This window comes from Eulemur rufifrons, chromosome 19, assembly GCF_041146395.1.
Source record: "Eulemur rufifrons isolate Redbay chromosome 19, OSU_ERuf_1, whole genome shotgun sequence".
Lineage (NCBI taxonomy): Eukaryota > Metazoa > Chordata > Mammalia > Primates > Lemuridae > Eulemur > Eulemur rufifrons.
This window is the reverse complement of record NC_091001.1, coordinates 83280540-83294687: the sequence shown is the minus strand read 5'-3', so window position 1 is coordinate 83294687 and position 14148 is coordinate 83280540. Positions and strand designations below refer to the sequence as shown.

At 46.4% G+C, this 14148-nt stretch overlaps 1 protein-coding gene and 1 non-coding gene across 3 annotated transcripts in view; one reads left to right on the top strand and one right to left on the bottom strand.

Moving 5' to 3' along the window:
* Window positions 1-1514, bottom strand: part of KCNG3 (potassium voltage-gated channel modifier subfamily G member 3) — a 41818-nt gene extending 40304 nt beyond the window's left edge. The window contains exon 1 of one of the 2 annotated variants that reach the window (XM_069495002.1): window positions 850-1514. In XM_069495002.1, the coding sequence (XP_069351103.1) occupies window positions 850-1514 (665 nt within the window). The remainder of the gene's footprint in view (window positions 1-849) is intronic. The other variant, XM_069495003.1, reaches the window with a different exon arrangement.
* Window positions 1515-5549: 4035 nt separating this feature from the next.
* LOC138400351 (U5 spliceosomal RNA) lies at window positions 5550-5666 on the top strand. The gene has a single exon (XR_011236248.1). It is a non-coding gene; the product is annotated as a U5 spliceosomal RNA (small nuclear RNA).
* The last annotated feature ends 8482 nt before the right edge of the window (window positions 5667-14148 follow it).

Below are 14148 nucleotides of genomic sequence, written 5' to 3'. Positions count from 1 at the left end.
ACAGAAAAGTGTTACCACCATTGAAAAGGTAACACGATCTCAGAAAAGATTGAAATATTTTCCTTTCATCCTAGTAAAGTGAAAAAAAAAAAAAACCCATAAACTACCCAAATACTCCTGGACTGAGGACAATTTAGATTTTTCTCCTCTCCCAAGGTAAACGGTTTTTCCTTTCCCATATTAAGGACCCTGTGAAAGTCACAGTGTGAATCTTTGGTACCAAATGGTGGACAGAAGCAGCTTTGCTAACTCCACACTTTGTTAGAAAAGAAAAGAGAAAAGGGCACAGACATCCATTATTTAGAGTCTATCGTTAAATTTACCTCCTTTATAATATAACAATTCCATTACAGCACACATTATGCCGGCGGCAGAGCATACAGAATGTGTGGGCAGTGAATAGCAGACCACATTTCACCGTAACAAGAATTCATCTTTTCAAACACCACCAAAAATTGGCAAATAATTCAAACTGTGCTTAGCTCGAGATTAATAATTGAATACTAACAACATAAGTTTGGAAAAATTAATGAACAAGTTGCTATTGGCTCAAAAGTAAACTACAAAGATGGGAAGTTTGTCTATCTCTACCCGCCCATCCTCATTCCTGGGGATTTCGCCCTCAGGAGGCACGCCGAATGTACGGGCCAGACACGGCTCGTGCCCGGGAAATAGGGGTGGTAGTGGGGACCAACCCGCCCGTAGTTGGCCGCGCCTGGGGCCTCACTGGGTCCCGAATGCAGCCTGGCTCGGCCGGCGGGGGGCAGACAGGACGGAGACGGGACGGACGAACGGCACTGACAGACGCGACAGGACGGACGGCACGGGCAGAGAAGTAATGCGTCCTACCCGGAGGGCTCCCTCCCAGGGACGGCGGAGTACCTGCTCCGGTCATCCAGGCTGCGGTTGTCTGCAGCCGCCGCGCGCCAGTCTGGCAGCGTGCTGGCGCACAGCACTACCATGGACACTATCACGAACACCACCGACACGCTGGCCAGGATCTGCGCGGCCAGCGACGACGTGGGCTCTTCGAAGGTCCGCCGCATCCGCTCCAGCCAGCGCCTGGAGGGAGCTGCCTCGGCCCCGCCAGGTCGCGCCTCGTCGCGGCCCAGCACGCCTGGCTCGTCTGCCGAGTAGAAGGTGTAGGTGTCGGACATGCGGTCGTCGAGGCGGCGCTGGCAGCAGTACTCGAGGTGCGCGCCCTCCAGGCCCCAATAGATCATCTCGTTGTAGAAGGAGAGCTCGCACATCCGCGGCGCGAAGCGCAGCTTGCCGTGGCCGCGCACGTAGAGCAGGATGAAGCCGAAGGCCTCCGAGTGCCGGTCGAAGAAGTACTCGTTTCGCTCGCGGTCGTAGTCGTCGCACACCTCGAGCACGTCGCGCTCCGAGCGGCAGCCGTGCAGCCGGCTCACGCGGCGCAGCGGGAAGTCCTTCAGCAGCTCCCGGGACAGGGAGTACCGGGCGCCGCCCACATTCAGCACCACCGAGGCCGCCCCGCTGCGCCCGAAGGTCATGGCTAGGCAACCCGGGGCCCCTCGGCCCGAGGGCCCCGCCGCCGGCCCCCGGCCGCCACGCAGGGCCTGCCTGCCTTTGGCCGACGGGGGAGCGCGCCGTCGGAGCCCGCTCTCCCTGGGGACTCCGCTCCTGCCCTTCGCTGGCCCGGGAGCCCTTCGGCTCTAGTCTCTTCGGCAGCCCGGCGTCGCTGGTAGCGACGCGCCCTCCGCGCGGCGGTACCTGCAGGTGGCTGGGGAGTCCCCTTCGGCGCCAGCGCTGCTCCCCACTGGCAGGGAACAAGGCTGTGTCCGCGCCGCCGCCCCTCGCGCCCGGGGGATGCCCCCTCCGAGGCCGGGGTGCCCTCTCCAAGGCGGCGGCGCCGACCCCTTGAGGGGGTGCAGGCGCCAAGAGGAGGCGCCGATGCGGGATGTCTCCCCTTCTCCCGCGCTCCCTCCGGCCGCGGATCCGGCAGCCGCCCGCCGCCGTCCAGAGGCAAGAGGCAAAGTGAGCGGGTTCGGAGGCGGTGAGGAGCCGGCTCGGAGAGGCGGGGGCGGGGCCTCTCTCGCCGTCCTCCTCCTCGCCTGCAGGCTCCGCTCGGCTCCGCTCACCTCCCCCTGCGCACCGCCCTCCTCTTCCCGCCCGCGCCCGCACCTCCCCGACTCGCTCGGGCTGGGATTCCCCGGCGCCCCGCCCTGGACCTCGGGCTCCCCTGCCTCGTGACGCCGTGCCCCCTCTGCTCCCGCTCTCAGTGGCCGGGAGGGGTCCGCCGGCCGGAGAAGCGAGGAGTGGGGAGCCCCGGGTGGAGCGGGGAGCCAAGCCCCGCGGCCGGGATGCCTGCTCCTGCGTCCCACCCCGGGCCATCGGGATGACTTGGACAGCCCCGGAGGCCCTCTTAACAGCCCTTGTTAAAAGCCTTGTGAGGACGGGTGCGGGGTTTGAGGGGCGGGGACAGACGGCGTTTGGAGAGCTTTTTCCAGAAACTCTCCAGAGCCCAGCTCGGTTTCTGAGACCGCTCTAAAGGATTTCTCAGAGAAGGCATCCCAGCCACTGCTTTTGCTGGCGACTTTGCTCTTCCTCTCCCCGCGCGGGGCGACCCACGTACCGCGTGCTCCGAAGGCGGCCACACACCCCGGCCCCCGCGTTCTGGGGCTCCGGTCCTGAGGGGGCGCCTACGTGCAGCGCAGCGCGCCTGGACCCTCGCGTGACTCTTCCCAGAGAGTGGGGTGAAAGTCTGAGGAGACTCGCCTTACCACTGGCAAAAATAGAATTTCTGGTTGCCTTCGTTTGCACCCTCCTTTATAAAATGTCTTGATTTCCCCCATACACCGGACCTGGCTGCAGCACCGGCTTTGGGAGCATGAAGAGACGCTTAAGTCTCCGCAGAGCGAACTACCCCGCGCTCTTGCCGATTCCCAGGGAGTGGGTTCCACCTGGCAGGGATTATTTTAAACTGCTAGTGCAATTCACACGGCATCCGACACCGGCAGCCCAGCCCGCCAGAGGCGAAGCAGGTGAGTTGTAAGGCCTACTGTGTTAGATGCAAAACAAATACTGGAAAAAAATAATAATGGTGGAATGGGGTGAGATGCGGCCGTCTGACAGCAGAGTAACCTGGCTGGTTACTGGGAAGGATTTTACTTTGCCCTCTTCTTTTCAAAATTTTGTAGGATTGTCTCGTGCCCGCTAGAGGTCACCATAAAGAGTTATTTTGCTGTGATTGTAGTGTAGATTCCCTGAGAAAAGGCAGACAGCTAAGAATTGGAGTGCTCTCTCACACAAAGTAAAATCACTCTGGGTGGTTTCTTAAAAAATAAAAATCTCTGTAAATTGTTTATCCCCAGACTTGGATAATTTATCTTAAAAGCACTTAATGTGATTAAAAGCTCAAAAACAGGAGTTGTATATTTGCTAAGTAGCTACTAAACAAGGAAAACATCCGGAAGGAAGTGAATTTCAAGACAGGCTTGAAAGAGGTGATGGCCACGAGTTGGCAGAGAAAAAAGGCAAAGCATTCCAAGTAGCCAATTCTCAGATCTGGAGGATTAAAGTCTGTAAAGAAAGCTAATGCATTTGCCAGACTAAAGCAGTGGGGACCTCAACTGTGGTGTTTAGATTTCATCCTAGAAGCATTGGATCCCTGAAGGTTTTAACAGAACTGGCTTGATGAAAGCTTTATTTCCGGAAGAGGCCTTTGCCCCGTAGGTCATGCTAAGGAGAAACCCTAACCCCATGTCTGTAAGGATGAGAATGCATCAGTCCTGAGAAACGCTGAGACCAAGAACACAGGAGTCTTGGAGATGGATTTGTTATAAGGCATGATGAGGATGGAGAAAAGTTTGCAGATGTGAGCGAGAGATGAACCTGAGCCAATTCATCAGGAAGTCATTAAAAATAGTTTCTAGAAGCATCGCAAACAACAGAACTATTTTGCCCATTATTTGTACCAATATTATTATCCTGTATTTCCTGTGTTCTCTATCTAAAATCACTTTACAGTCTTTTGATTGAACCAGTTGAAGAAATATCTCATTTTAAATTAAATTTGAGCTTAGGAAACAAATTAATTTGATGACAACATAATGTGTGCCTCCTAGGTATATTTTCGTAAGATTTCTTAGAAAGAGAGGTTTAAATCATTTCATTTGTTTCAAGAGTAATATTCTTATTTGATTTTAATATCATCAACCACTGCTGCAGTAGCAATACCCAAATCATTTTCTTAAACAAAGAAAACAATATGATGCAGAAATGATTGGCTTGTCTCAATATAATCTAGTTTAGAAAGCAAAGCCAATTCTATTCCTTTGTACTTTGAGAAGAAGATGATGTTGAGAATTATTACATCTGAATTCTCTTCCGGATTCAGGATGATATTTAGGGTCTTCATATCTAAATCTTGAGAATGCATTAAAATTTAAAGGCATCAGGCACAATTTTGGAGTTTGAAAGGTTTTCTAGTCTCAATTTGTCAACTTATTTTAGGGAGGAGTAACAAAGCTTCAGGGATGTGGCTGTAACTTGCCTGAGGTTCCCCAGCAGCAGCAGCATGGCAGAAACAAGACTAGCACCAGGTTTTCTAGTTCCAACCTCTGGTCACTCATCTCTAGTGCCTGGATTGCTGCCACAACCTTCTACCCCATCTCTCTGCACTCCAGTTTTTCCTATCCCTGTGAATCCTGTATAATGCTACCAGACAGCTCTGCCTTCAATCCATTTCATCAAGGCATTCCCCAGTTTAAAAACCTAAAAGGACTATATAGATCTACAGCATTACAAATTGTCCATATAAAAATGTACCAACTGGCTATGAGGGCCCTCCTTAGATTCAAATCCTGGCTGTACAACTTATTTGCTAAGTGACCTCGAGCAAGTTCCCCCACTTATTTAAGCCTCAGTTTTCTCCTTTGTAGAGTGAAGATAATGATACCCACATCAAATGGATGATGTAAGGATTCAGTGAGATGATGTGAGGGTGGTATATAGCTCAGTGCATGATGCTGGAAAAATCTCACTTCATGTGTGCTTCTGTTAGCCCAAATAGGCCATGGTCATTTCTCATTCCTGGATTCTATAATAAATAAATTAAAAATGGATAAGTGAATTGATGTCTCTAAAAATGTGATCAACAACAAAGTAACCTGAAACATAAAAAATTCAGTGAGAAGTTGTAGCACTTACACTGCTGACTCTGGGTTGAATACAGGTTCCTCCAGCACTTTGCATTGCATAACTGGATATGTTCAGGGATCTGAACACCCTGCCTACCCTGAGCTTTAGAAATTGAAATGCCCCGTAGGCACTACTGTTCCATGCAACTTACTTATCAACTCTCTCTGCTTTAAAAAGCCCTTGCTCTGCTGTTAATTCATATTTTCAGTGTTTGTGTTTACATCAGTTTATTTCTCAGCCACTGCAAAATCAGTTGGTGTTCTAAAAAGTCGGCTTTTTGAATAGAAATGTAGCCTTCCAACTTCTCTAATTTTATATAAATGAAAGACTAACGACTTAGCCCGCTATGCACAATTACCCCTGTAGAAGATAAAGCTATAACTTTCATGCTCTGGTTTCTCTTCAGAACGCATAAATCTTTCGCCTTTTACTAAAGGTTTCCATGGAGAGCAACAACTGTGAATTGGTAACCAAATTTTTTGAGGCCTTGCTTAGGCAGGGCTTTAAAAAGACTTTAAAAAGTGCTATGACTTTCAATAGGACTATGAGGTTATCCCCAAGTCCAGATACCACTCGTGATTGAAGAGGTCTAAGTCTAATATGGGGAGGTATTAGACAAAAGATACAAAGTTTCAATTAAACAAGCAGAATAAGTCCTAGAGCTCTGCTGTGCAGCACAGTGCCTATATTCAATAATACTGTATTGTCTACTTAAAAATTTAAGTAGGGCCAAGTACAGTAGCTCACACCATCCCAGAGCTTTGGGAGGCCAAAGTGAGAGGATCATTTGAGGCCAGGAGTTCGAGATCAGCCTGAGCAACAAAATGAGATCTCGTCTCTACAAAAAAAATTAGCTGGGAGCTACTTGGGAGGCTGAGGCAGGAGGATCCCTTGAGCCCTGGAATTTGAGGTTTCAGTGAGCTGTGATGATGCCACTGCACTCTAGCCCGAACAACAGAACAAGACAATTGTCTCAAAAAAATAATAATAAATATTTACATCTTAAGTGTTCTTATCATTACCACCATCACCATAAATAAAGATGGCAGGAGAAAACTTTTGGAGGTGATATATAAGTTTATGGCATAGCTTTGGTGATGGTTTCATGAGTGTATACTTATCTCCAAACTCATCAAATCATACACATGAATTATTAACAGCCTTTTTTATGTCAATCCTGCCTCAGTAAAGTGATTTCTTAAAAAAGAGACATACAAGGAAAAAAGTAAGAGCTCTCAAATGTCTAAGGCTGAGGCAGGAAATATGTATAGCAGAGGGGGGAAAAACTTTTTCTTATACCCTCCTAGGTTCTAGCCCTTCATCCTGCAAATTAGACTGACAAAAGACAGATAAACTGGACAAAAACACAATTTATTAAAAGTACAGCCCAGCACCCGACCCAGGAGAAAATCAAAAGGTGGTTAGAACTTGAGGTTTATATATTTATATAGCATCTTAACAAAGAACAATACATTTGTAGAGAAGTAACAAGACAAAGAGAAAGGAATTTTGGCTTTTGGAGGTGGCAAACTATGGAAAGGTAAATATATGGGGGAAACTAATGGAAGATAAGGATTATTTTTCTGTGAGGTGTGTTAATGTAGATTCCTCTGGTGCCATTGCTGGGCTGATGAGGGTGCAGTGTCTCCAGTGACTAAGAATCTTCCTACCCTTCCTGGTAGAGAGGGAAAGGGCACAGAATTTTTCTTGTGTCTGATTCTTCTCAATTGCCTTCAGCTCAAAATAATCCTCCTGATAAAGTGGCATATTTGGGGGTGGCATATTCTGATTCCCTACATATGGCATAGTGGCCATTATTGCAATGCCAGGCAAGCCACTCCTAACTCCTAATGCTATGGCTTCATTAACTAAATGGCCCTCAGAACCATCCCACCACATGGACCACATTCTTAAAAGGTGAGAAGTCACCAGAAGGACATGTCACCCTCATCTTGCACCAATGTCCTTGCCTTTTTCTCTGCTCTAGGATATGTTATGCTCTTATTCAAGCAAAAGGAACACACTCTTCCTTGTCCAGCTTTGAGAGGTTTGGTGCCATTTCAGAACAGCTCCTCTTCTTCATCTTCACCCAAACTTCACTCCCGCCATGCTCCTCTGTTGGACTGGAGTGTTCCTTCTCTCCACCACCACTCCATGTCCCTTGCTCTGTACAATGGCTGAGACCTTCTAGGTGGCATTGTGCACTCAGCAGCCCACAAGGACCCTCTTGTTATCACCCTCATTTTGCAGATGAAGAAATCAGGCTTCAAGAGATTAGATGACTTGCCCAAGATCCCGCAGCTAGCTAGTGAGTGCTGGACCCAGTACTGAAACCCGAAGACTGAGAAGGCTCTCTTGCCTCCCATGCTGGCCCACCAGCAACTCTCCTGTCTACCAAGCATCAAACATCCCTGGGGAGGAAGGAACAAGTTAGGTGATACCAGAAGAAGCAATCAAACAAATCTAGAATGTGGGTCATTATACAAGATAATTAATCTTCCAAAAGTCACTTTCATATCCTGAAATGTTTAAGGATGAGATGATATGATGTCAGTTATTTGCTTCAAAATAATCAAGGGCAAGGGTGAGTCAGTAGAGATAGAGATGAAACAAGATTGGCCGCAAGTTGATAGTTGTTGAAGCTTGGCAGTGGGAGTACATTAAATTAATCTCTCCACTTTTGTATATATTTGAAATTGTCCATAATAAAAAAAGTGAAAATAAAATTTTAAGACCTTGAACTCCATTAAGCTTATTTTCAAATGTCAGCAGTTACTTCCTCAGATTGGACCTGAAAATAGAGAGACAGATGATAAGGTTTCTGAAAGGATACATAAAATACAGATATGGGTGGTTGTTTCATGGTTGAGGGACTGGGAAGCTTAGGATAGATATGAGACCTACTTGTTATTGGTTATTATAAACCTTTTGTCTTTTTTTTTTTTTTCTTTTACCTGTGTGCAAAGATTGTGTTTTCAATTTGTAAAAAAACTAGTTTAAAAAAAATCTCAGCACATATCTTCCTACCAGATTACCTCTTTTTCCTCAGGCCTGGGACACTGGGTCCTGCATTCTTCTTCTGCTTGGGTACACCTGGGGCCTTGGCACTTGCTGCTCCCTCCACCTGGAACACTCTGTCCCAGAGCATTATGTCTCTGATTCCTTCCTGTCAGTCAAGTCTCAATTCAAATGTCAGTTTCTCAGAGAGGCTTTCCCCAGCCACCCATTCTAGCATATCAACCTCTTGTTTTCATCCCCTTATCCCTACTGAAAAATCTAACTTGTCCATACCCATGGAATCTCCAACAAGAGTGAACCCTCATATGAACTGTGGACTCTGGGTGATTATGACATGTCAGTGCAGGTTCATCGCCTGTAAGAAATGTACCGCTCTGGTGGTGGATGTTAGTTAAGGGGAGGCTCTGCAGGAGGAGGACAGGGAGTATATAATATATAGTCTATCTCTGTACCTTCCTCTCAGTTTTGCTGCAGACCTAAGACTGCTCTAAAAAAGAAAGTCTATTTTTAAAACAAAAATCATTTTGCTCATTCACCTGTTACTTGTTTATCCTCTGTCTCCCCACCAGCCTCTGCTCACTTCCTTTGAGAGCAGGGCCCCACCAATATCCCCAGCTCCTAGAACAGTGCCTGGCTCCTTGATTGAAGCTCAATAACTATTTGTCAAGTGAGGGAATGAATGGCTATTGCTGTTGATTTACTTATTTTTCCTCTTTTATTTTTTTGTACTCTATAAATCCAGTACTATATTACTGTTGATTTAAATACTGTTCTCTGAGTGCTAGATTGGCAGTATTAGTGTATACGGTATACAGCAAGGCTGGGATTGACCAACTCAGGATATGCAGGCTCTTTTTGAAAAACCACTTCAGTTTTGTTAAATGGTGTACTGGTGGGAAAGATCTTGGCACTGCTTTCCCCCATACCTACAAGTGTCTGCCAGCTTGCGCTGCAGAAGGCCTGATTTAGCAGGCCCCAAGCCTGGGTCAGTGAGCACCCCTATTATTCCTTACCTAGCAGGTGCTCTAGTCAGAAAAGTTCTTGGGATCAACTCCGGTTGTGTCTATGTCCCCTCATTTACCTATTCTGTCCCTGGAGGAAGGAGACAATGTGGAAGCAGACCAGGAGGTGCAAGGAAAGAAGAGCTGTCCACCATTGAGTTGAACGCTTCTAATGGGTGACTTGTGAATTGTATCTCAGTACAGCTGTTACAGAAAAAAAAAGAGAGAGAGAGAGAGAGAACTATCCAGAAAGGACTGGATGTGGATTCAGGAGGTTCTATAGTGTCTTGGCTCAGGAACTATATAGGAAATACAGGGAAAAAATTAGGAGGCTGTTGCTCTGGTGGTAGATTGACATCTCGGAGACCCAACTGCCTGACTGGGTGCTCAAGATCAGGGAGAGAAGCTTTCCAGCAAAGCGGACCTTGAGGCCAGAGAGGAAGGAAGTGGGAGAGCCAGGCAGAGAGAGGGAGATGCTCCTACTCTGCCCCTTGTCACATCACAGGGCACATTCAAACAGCTGAGTGAGGATTCTGCTCAGAAGAAAAATCAAAGACATTTTCAAAATGAGTGAAAGTTCCTAGTGTGTTCTATCCATTCTGCAAAGAGGAGAGCTGCCTTTACTAACATTAATGAACCAAAATTAACTAGTTTAGGAGTCAGCTTTCAAAAACACCTGCTGTTTCTACCCTCTGTCCCTCTAACAATCTATATCCAGGCCCCACATCCCAGCCCTCCTCCCCCTATGCCCAGTGCTGCTATTTCTGCCTTAGAGCAAAGATTGGGGCTGGGGTTGACTGAGGCGAAGTGTATGGCATTCCTGGAAATGATCTTCTCATTGTAGATGCAACCAAAATAGCATTGGCTCCACACTTAATAATTGATATACTCTTCAATAGCAATTGCATTTTTCTCCAAGTTGCAGGATTTCAAATACTGACTATTTTTCCTCCAGTTCTTAAATGGAGATAAAATAATCCATTCTGGTATGTGTGATCCCATTCCCCTTCTATGTCAAAAAACCTCAGGCATTTGCCTCAGTTTACTCTGAGACACATGTTCTCACAGGTTAGCAAAAAAATAATACGCTTAATAGAATGCTGAGAAGTATGGCAATCTGGAAGACTGGCAGTTTTTAAGGTGGTTTGGACAACCTGCAATTAGCTTGGTGTAAGCCTGTCTTGGGCCTGAGTCTGAGAACAGAGCCTATGGCTCAGCAAAAAATGATTAAACGAGTGCCTGCTATAGCTTTCCCCGTTTTTCATGTTTCCTTTTCCAGGGCCCTAACTCCATGCAGCCCTGTGGCTGAGCAACAACAGTTCCTATCCCCAGCGGCAGGAGACTTGCCCTCTGCCTAACGTTTGCTAATACTTTAATCTTCCAAGTAGAATTTTTCCTTTCCAGAGGAAAGCAATCGCAAATAAAAATCTTTGTAGCAAAGGACACTGAGAAGCTTTTTATACCCTTTCCCTCGCTTCTATTGTGATGGATGAAACTGCAAGAACAATTAGAGCAGATGTCAGTGTAAATCTCCGAAGAAAGAAGAAAATAGGCTTACCAAGTTTTCTTTCATGATGCCAAGGCATTCTCTCCTCTAGATACAGTGTGTATTTAACTTAGACAGTGTCAGGGGATTAGCAAACACTCAATGACTGTACCAGTGGTCTATCTCAATAGCAACAGATCTTTATGGAAAGGGAGAAATTGTGTTATATATATAGGACAGGAGCAGTGGCTCACGCCTGTAATCCTAACACTCTGGGAGACCAAGGCGGGAGGACTGCATGAGCTCAGCAGTTTGAGACCAGCCTGAGCAAGAGGGAGACCCCGTCTCTACAAGAAATAGAAAAATTAGCTGGGTGTGGTCGTACATGCCTATAGTCTCAGCTACTCCAGAGGCAGAGGCAGGAAGATCACTTGAGCCCAGGAGTTTGAGGCTGCAGTGAGCTATGATGATGCCACTGCACTCTAGCCTTGGCAACAGAGCACGAGTCTGTTTCAAAAAAAAAAAAAGAAAGAAAGAAGGAAAGAAAGAAGTTATATATACAACTTCCTCTGAATCAGCATTAGTCAAGACTTTCAATTTCTAGTTGTTTGTGCTTTCACTGTATTAACCAACTCAAGGGTGATATTTATGTTCTATGCAGATTAAACGTTACTGAGACATCCCCTTACTTATAGGACCCTTAAGAAAACTCCAATTTTAGTGGCACCAACCAAACCAGCAATTCTCCCAGACTGTGAAAATGCAAGGTCTACAAGTAATATCGCCACTTCATTGAAATCAGTCACCATGGGATCCACCAGAAGAATGTTCATGCTGCCCTTACTTCTCCTAACTTACAAAATAATCAACTAGGCATAGGAGAGGCTGATGCTTCCAGTTTCCCCTACAGTGGACACCCCCGTTTCATCTTTGCCTTGGAAAGCTCATTGTTACATGGGCTTTTAAGGTACTTTTTGTTTTTTTTTTTTTTTTTTTTTTGTTGAGACAGAGTCTCACTTTGTTGCCCAGGCTAGAGTGAGTGCCGTGGCGTCAGCTTAGCTCACAGCAACCTCAAACTCCTGGGCTTAAGCGATCCTACTGCCTCAGCCTCCCGAGTAGCTGGGACTACAGGCATGCGCCACTATGCCCGGCTAATTTTTTCTATATAGATTTTTAGGTGTCCATATAATGTCTTTCTATTTTTAGTAGAGACGGGGTCTTGCTCAGGCTGGTCTCGAACTCCTGACCTTGAGCAATCCACCCGCCTCGGCCTCCCAGAGTGCTAGGATTACAGGCGTGAGCCACCGCGCCCGGCCTTAAGGTACTTTTTGGATATTAAATTGTAATGGTTTGTATTGCAAAACCAATTGGGATTGGAGGGAGAGTAAGGAATAAAATGAGAATTATTTGGGATACCTGGTCCCTGTTCAGAATCTGACTGAGAAAGGATTTGGCACTCATTGAGCTTGGCTAGGTCAATCTTTGCAGTTTGACAAATGTCCTTAGAAGTGAACATCTCAGGAACTAAAAAAAGAACCTTCCTTAGAGGGCCACTAGGAGGCGTTGGGCAGGAAGGCAAATGACCTCACCCAGGAGAAGGGATAGACTCCCAAGTTAAGAAGGCAGCGGCCTCTAGAGGCCACCTGGCCAATGGTGAGACGTCACTAAACTCTAGCAAGCGCTAGGCCAGGTGGCTTTGTAGTCCCAACTACTCTGGAGGCAGAGGTGGGAGGATAGCTTGAGCTTAGGAGTTCAAGGCCAGCCTGGGCAACACAGTGAGACCCCTGTCTCTAAATAAAGAAATATTAAATTAAATTTTAAAAAATAACAATAAACCTAGCAAGAAACTCAACCCCATGGAAGGGTATAACCAGACTTATCATGACCCTCAGTAGTCTTTGGGCTGGATGAGGTGGCTCATGCCTGTAATCCTAACATTCTGGGAGGCCAAGACAGGACAATCTCATGAGGTCAAGAGTTTGAGACCAGCCTGAGGAAGAGCGGGACCCCATCTCTATAAAAAATAGAAAAAATTATCAGGGCATAGTGGCATACACCTGTAGTCCCAGCTGCTCGAGAAGCTGAGGCAGGAGGATCGCTCAAGCCCACGTCCCCTATAAAGATATACAACTATTGGCCAGGCACAGTGGCTCACGCCTGTAATCCTAGCACTCTTGGAGGCCGAGGTGGGTGGATCGTTGGAGCTCAGGAGTTCAAGACCAGCCTGAGCAAAAGCGAGACCCTGTCTCTACTAAAAATAGAAAGAAATTAGCCAAACAACTAAAAATATATAGAAAAAATTAGCCAGGCATGGTGGCGCATGCCTGTAGCCCCAGCTACTCGGGAGGCTGAGGCAGAAGGATTGCTTGAGCCCAGGAGTGTGAGGTTGCTGTGACCTAGGTTGACGCCATAGCACTCTAGCCTGGGTAACAGAGTGAGACTGTCTCAAAAAAAAAAAAAAAAAAAGTAGTCTTTGGCTAGCTACATAGGACAGAGAAAAGGGTAGTTTTCTAAAAGAGAAGGGGGAACACCAAAAGGGCATTTGGAAAATTAGTCCCAACTAACCTGAAGCCCAGAGGATGAGTGCTGGAAGTCAATGAGCTGGGAATAAGGGTGTACCTGTGAGGGCCAAGGATGGGCCAGGATAGCTGGGCATCCCAGGCAGGTCTAGGTCTGAGAGGCAAAGGGGGACGTTCACATTTCCATGAGACCAACTATTGTTGGCCCCTCTGCCTCCACCTCAGGTTGAGAAACCGATATTAGTGCTTGAAGAATCCCAGGTCTGAAATACGAAAACGAGGCAAATTGTAGTTATCTTAGGATGAGAAAGCTGTGCTCTTGTCACACATGTTAGCTCACCATTTCTATGCCATTTGTAAAAAAATCTATGCTTTTATATTTTCCTTTGTATGTGTATGCCTGCGTTTATTTTAAAAACTCTGTTAAAGCTCAGTCTGTGTTTGTTAAACTAAAGGAAGAGAGATTTTTGGCCACATGGGTTTTAGAGTGGCAGGAATAGGAGATAAATTATAAAAAGCACCAGAAATTCTTCTCCCTTTTCCTTGGATCCAGGCTTTTATTAAGCACAGAAAATGGACATATCTTCATGAAACCTTTTCTGATTGAGGGTCCCAACCCAACTCAGTTCCCTAGATGTCCAGATGATGCCCTCTCTCCTTGCCCAACAATGGTTTTGCAGAGTTCTAATGTTTATTTACAGCCTCACAAACTCAAGGCAAATGTTATAGTTTTATTTTACAAAATGTCAACACCCTTATTTTAGGAAAGAAGGAAATGGCTGCAGAAGCTTAAGTCTGGACTCGAAGCTGTAAAATACGATCGAGGAATCTACTGCTGGTAACCCATGGACATCAGTTCAGCCAATTCCTATTTACGTAGCTTTAATGTAGAGAGAAAGCAAAGCAGAGAATGACAAAGTATACAAAGAAATTAGGAAGCCAAAACAGAAACAAAAGTAGG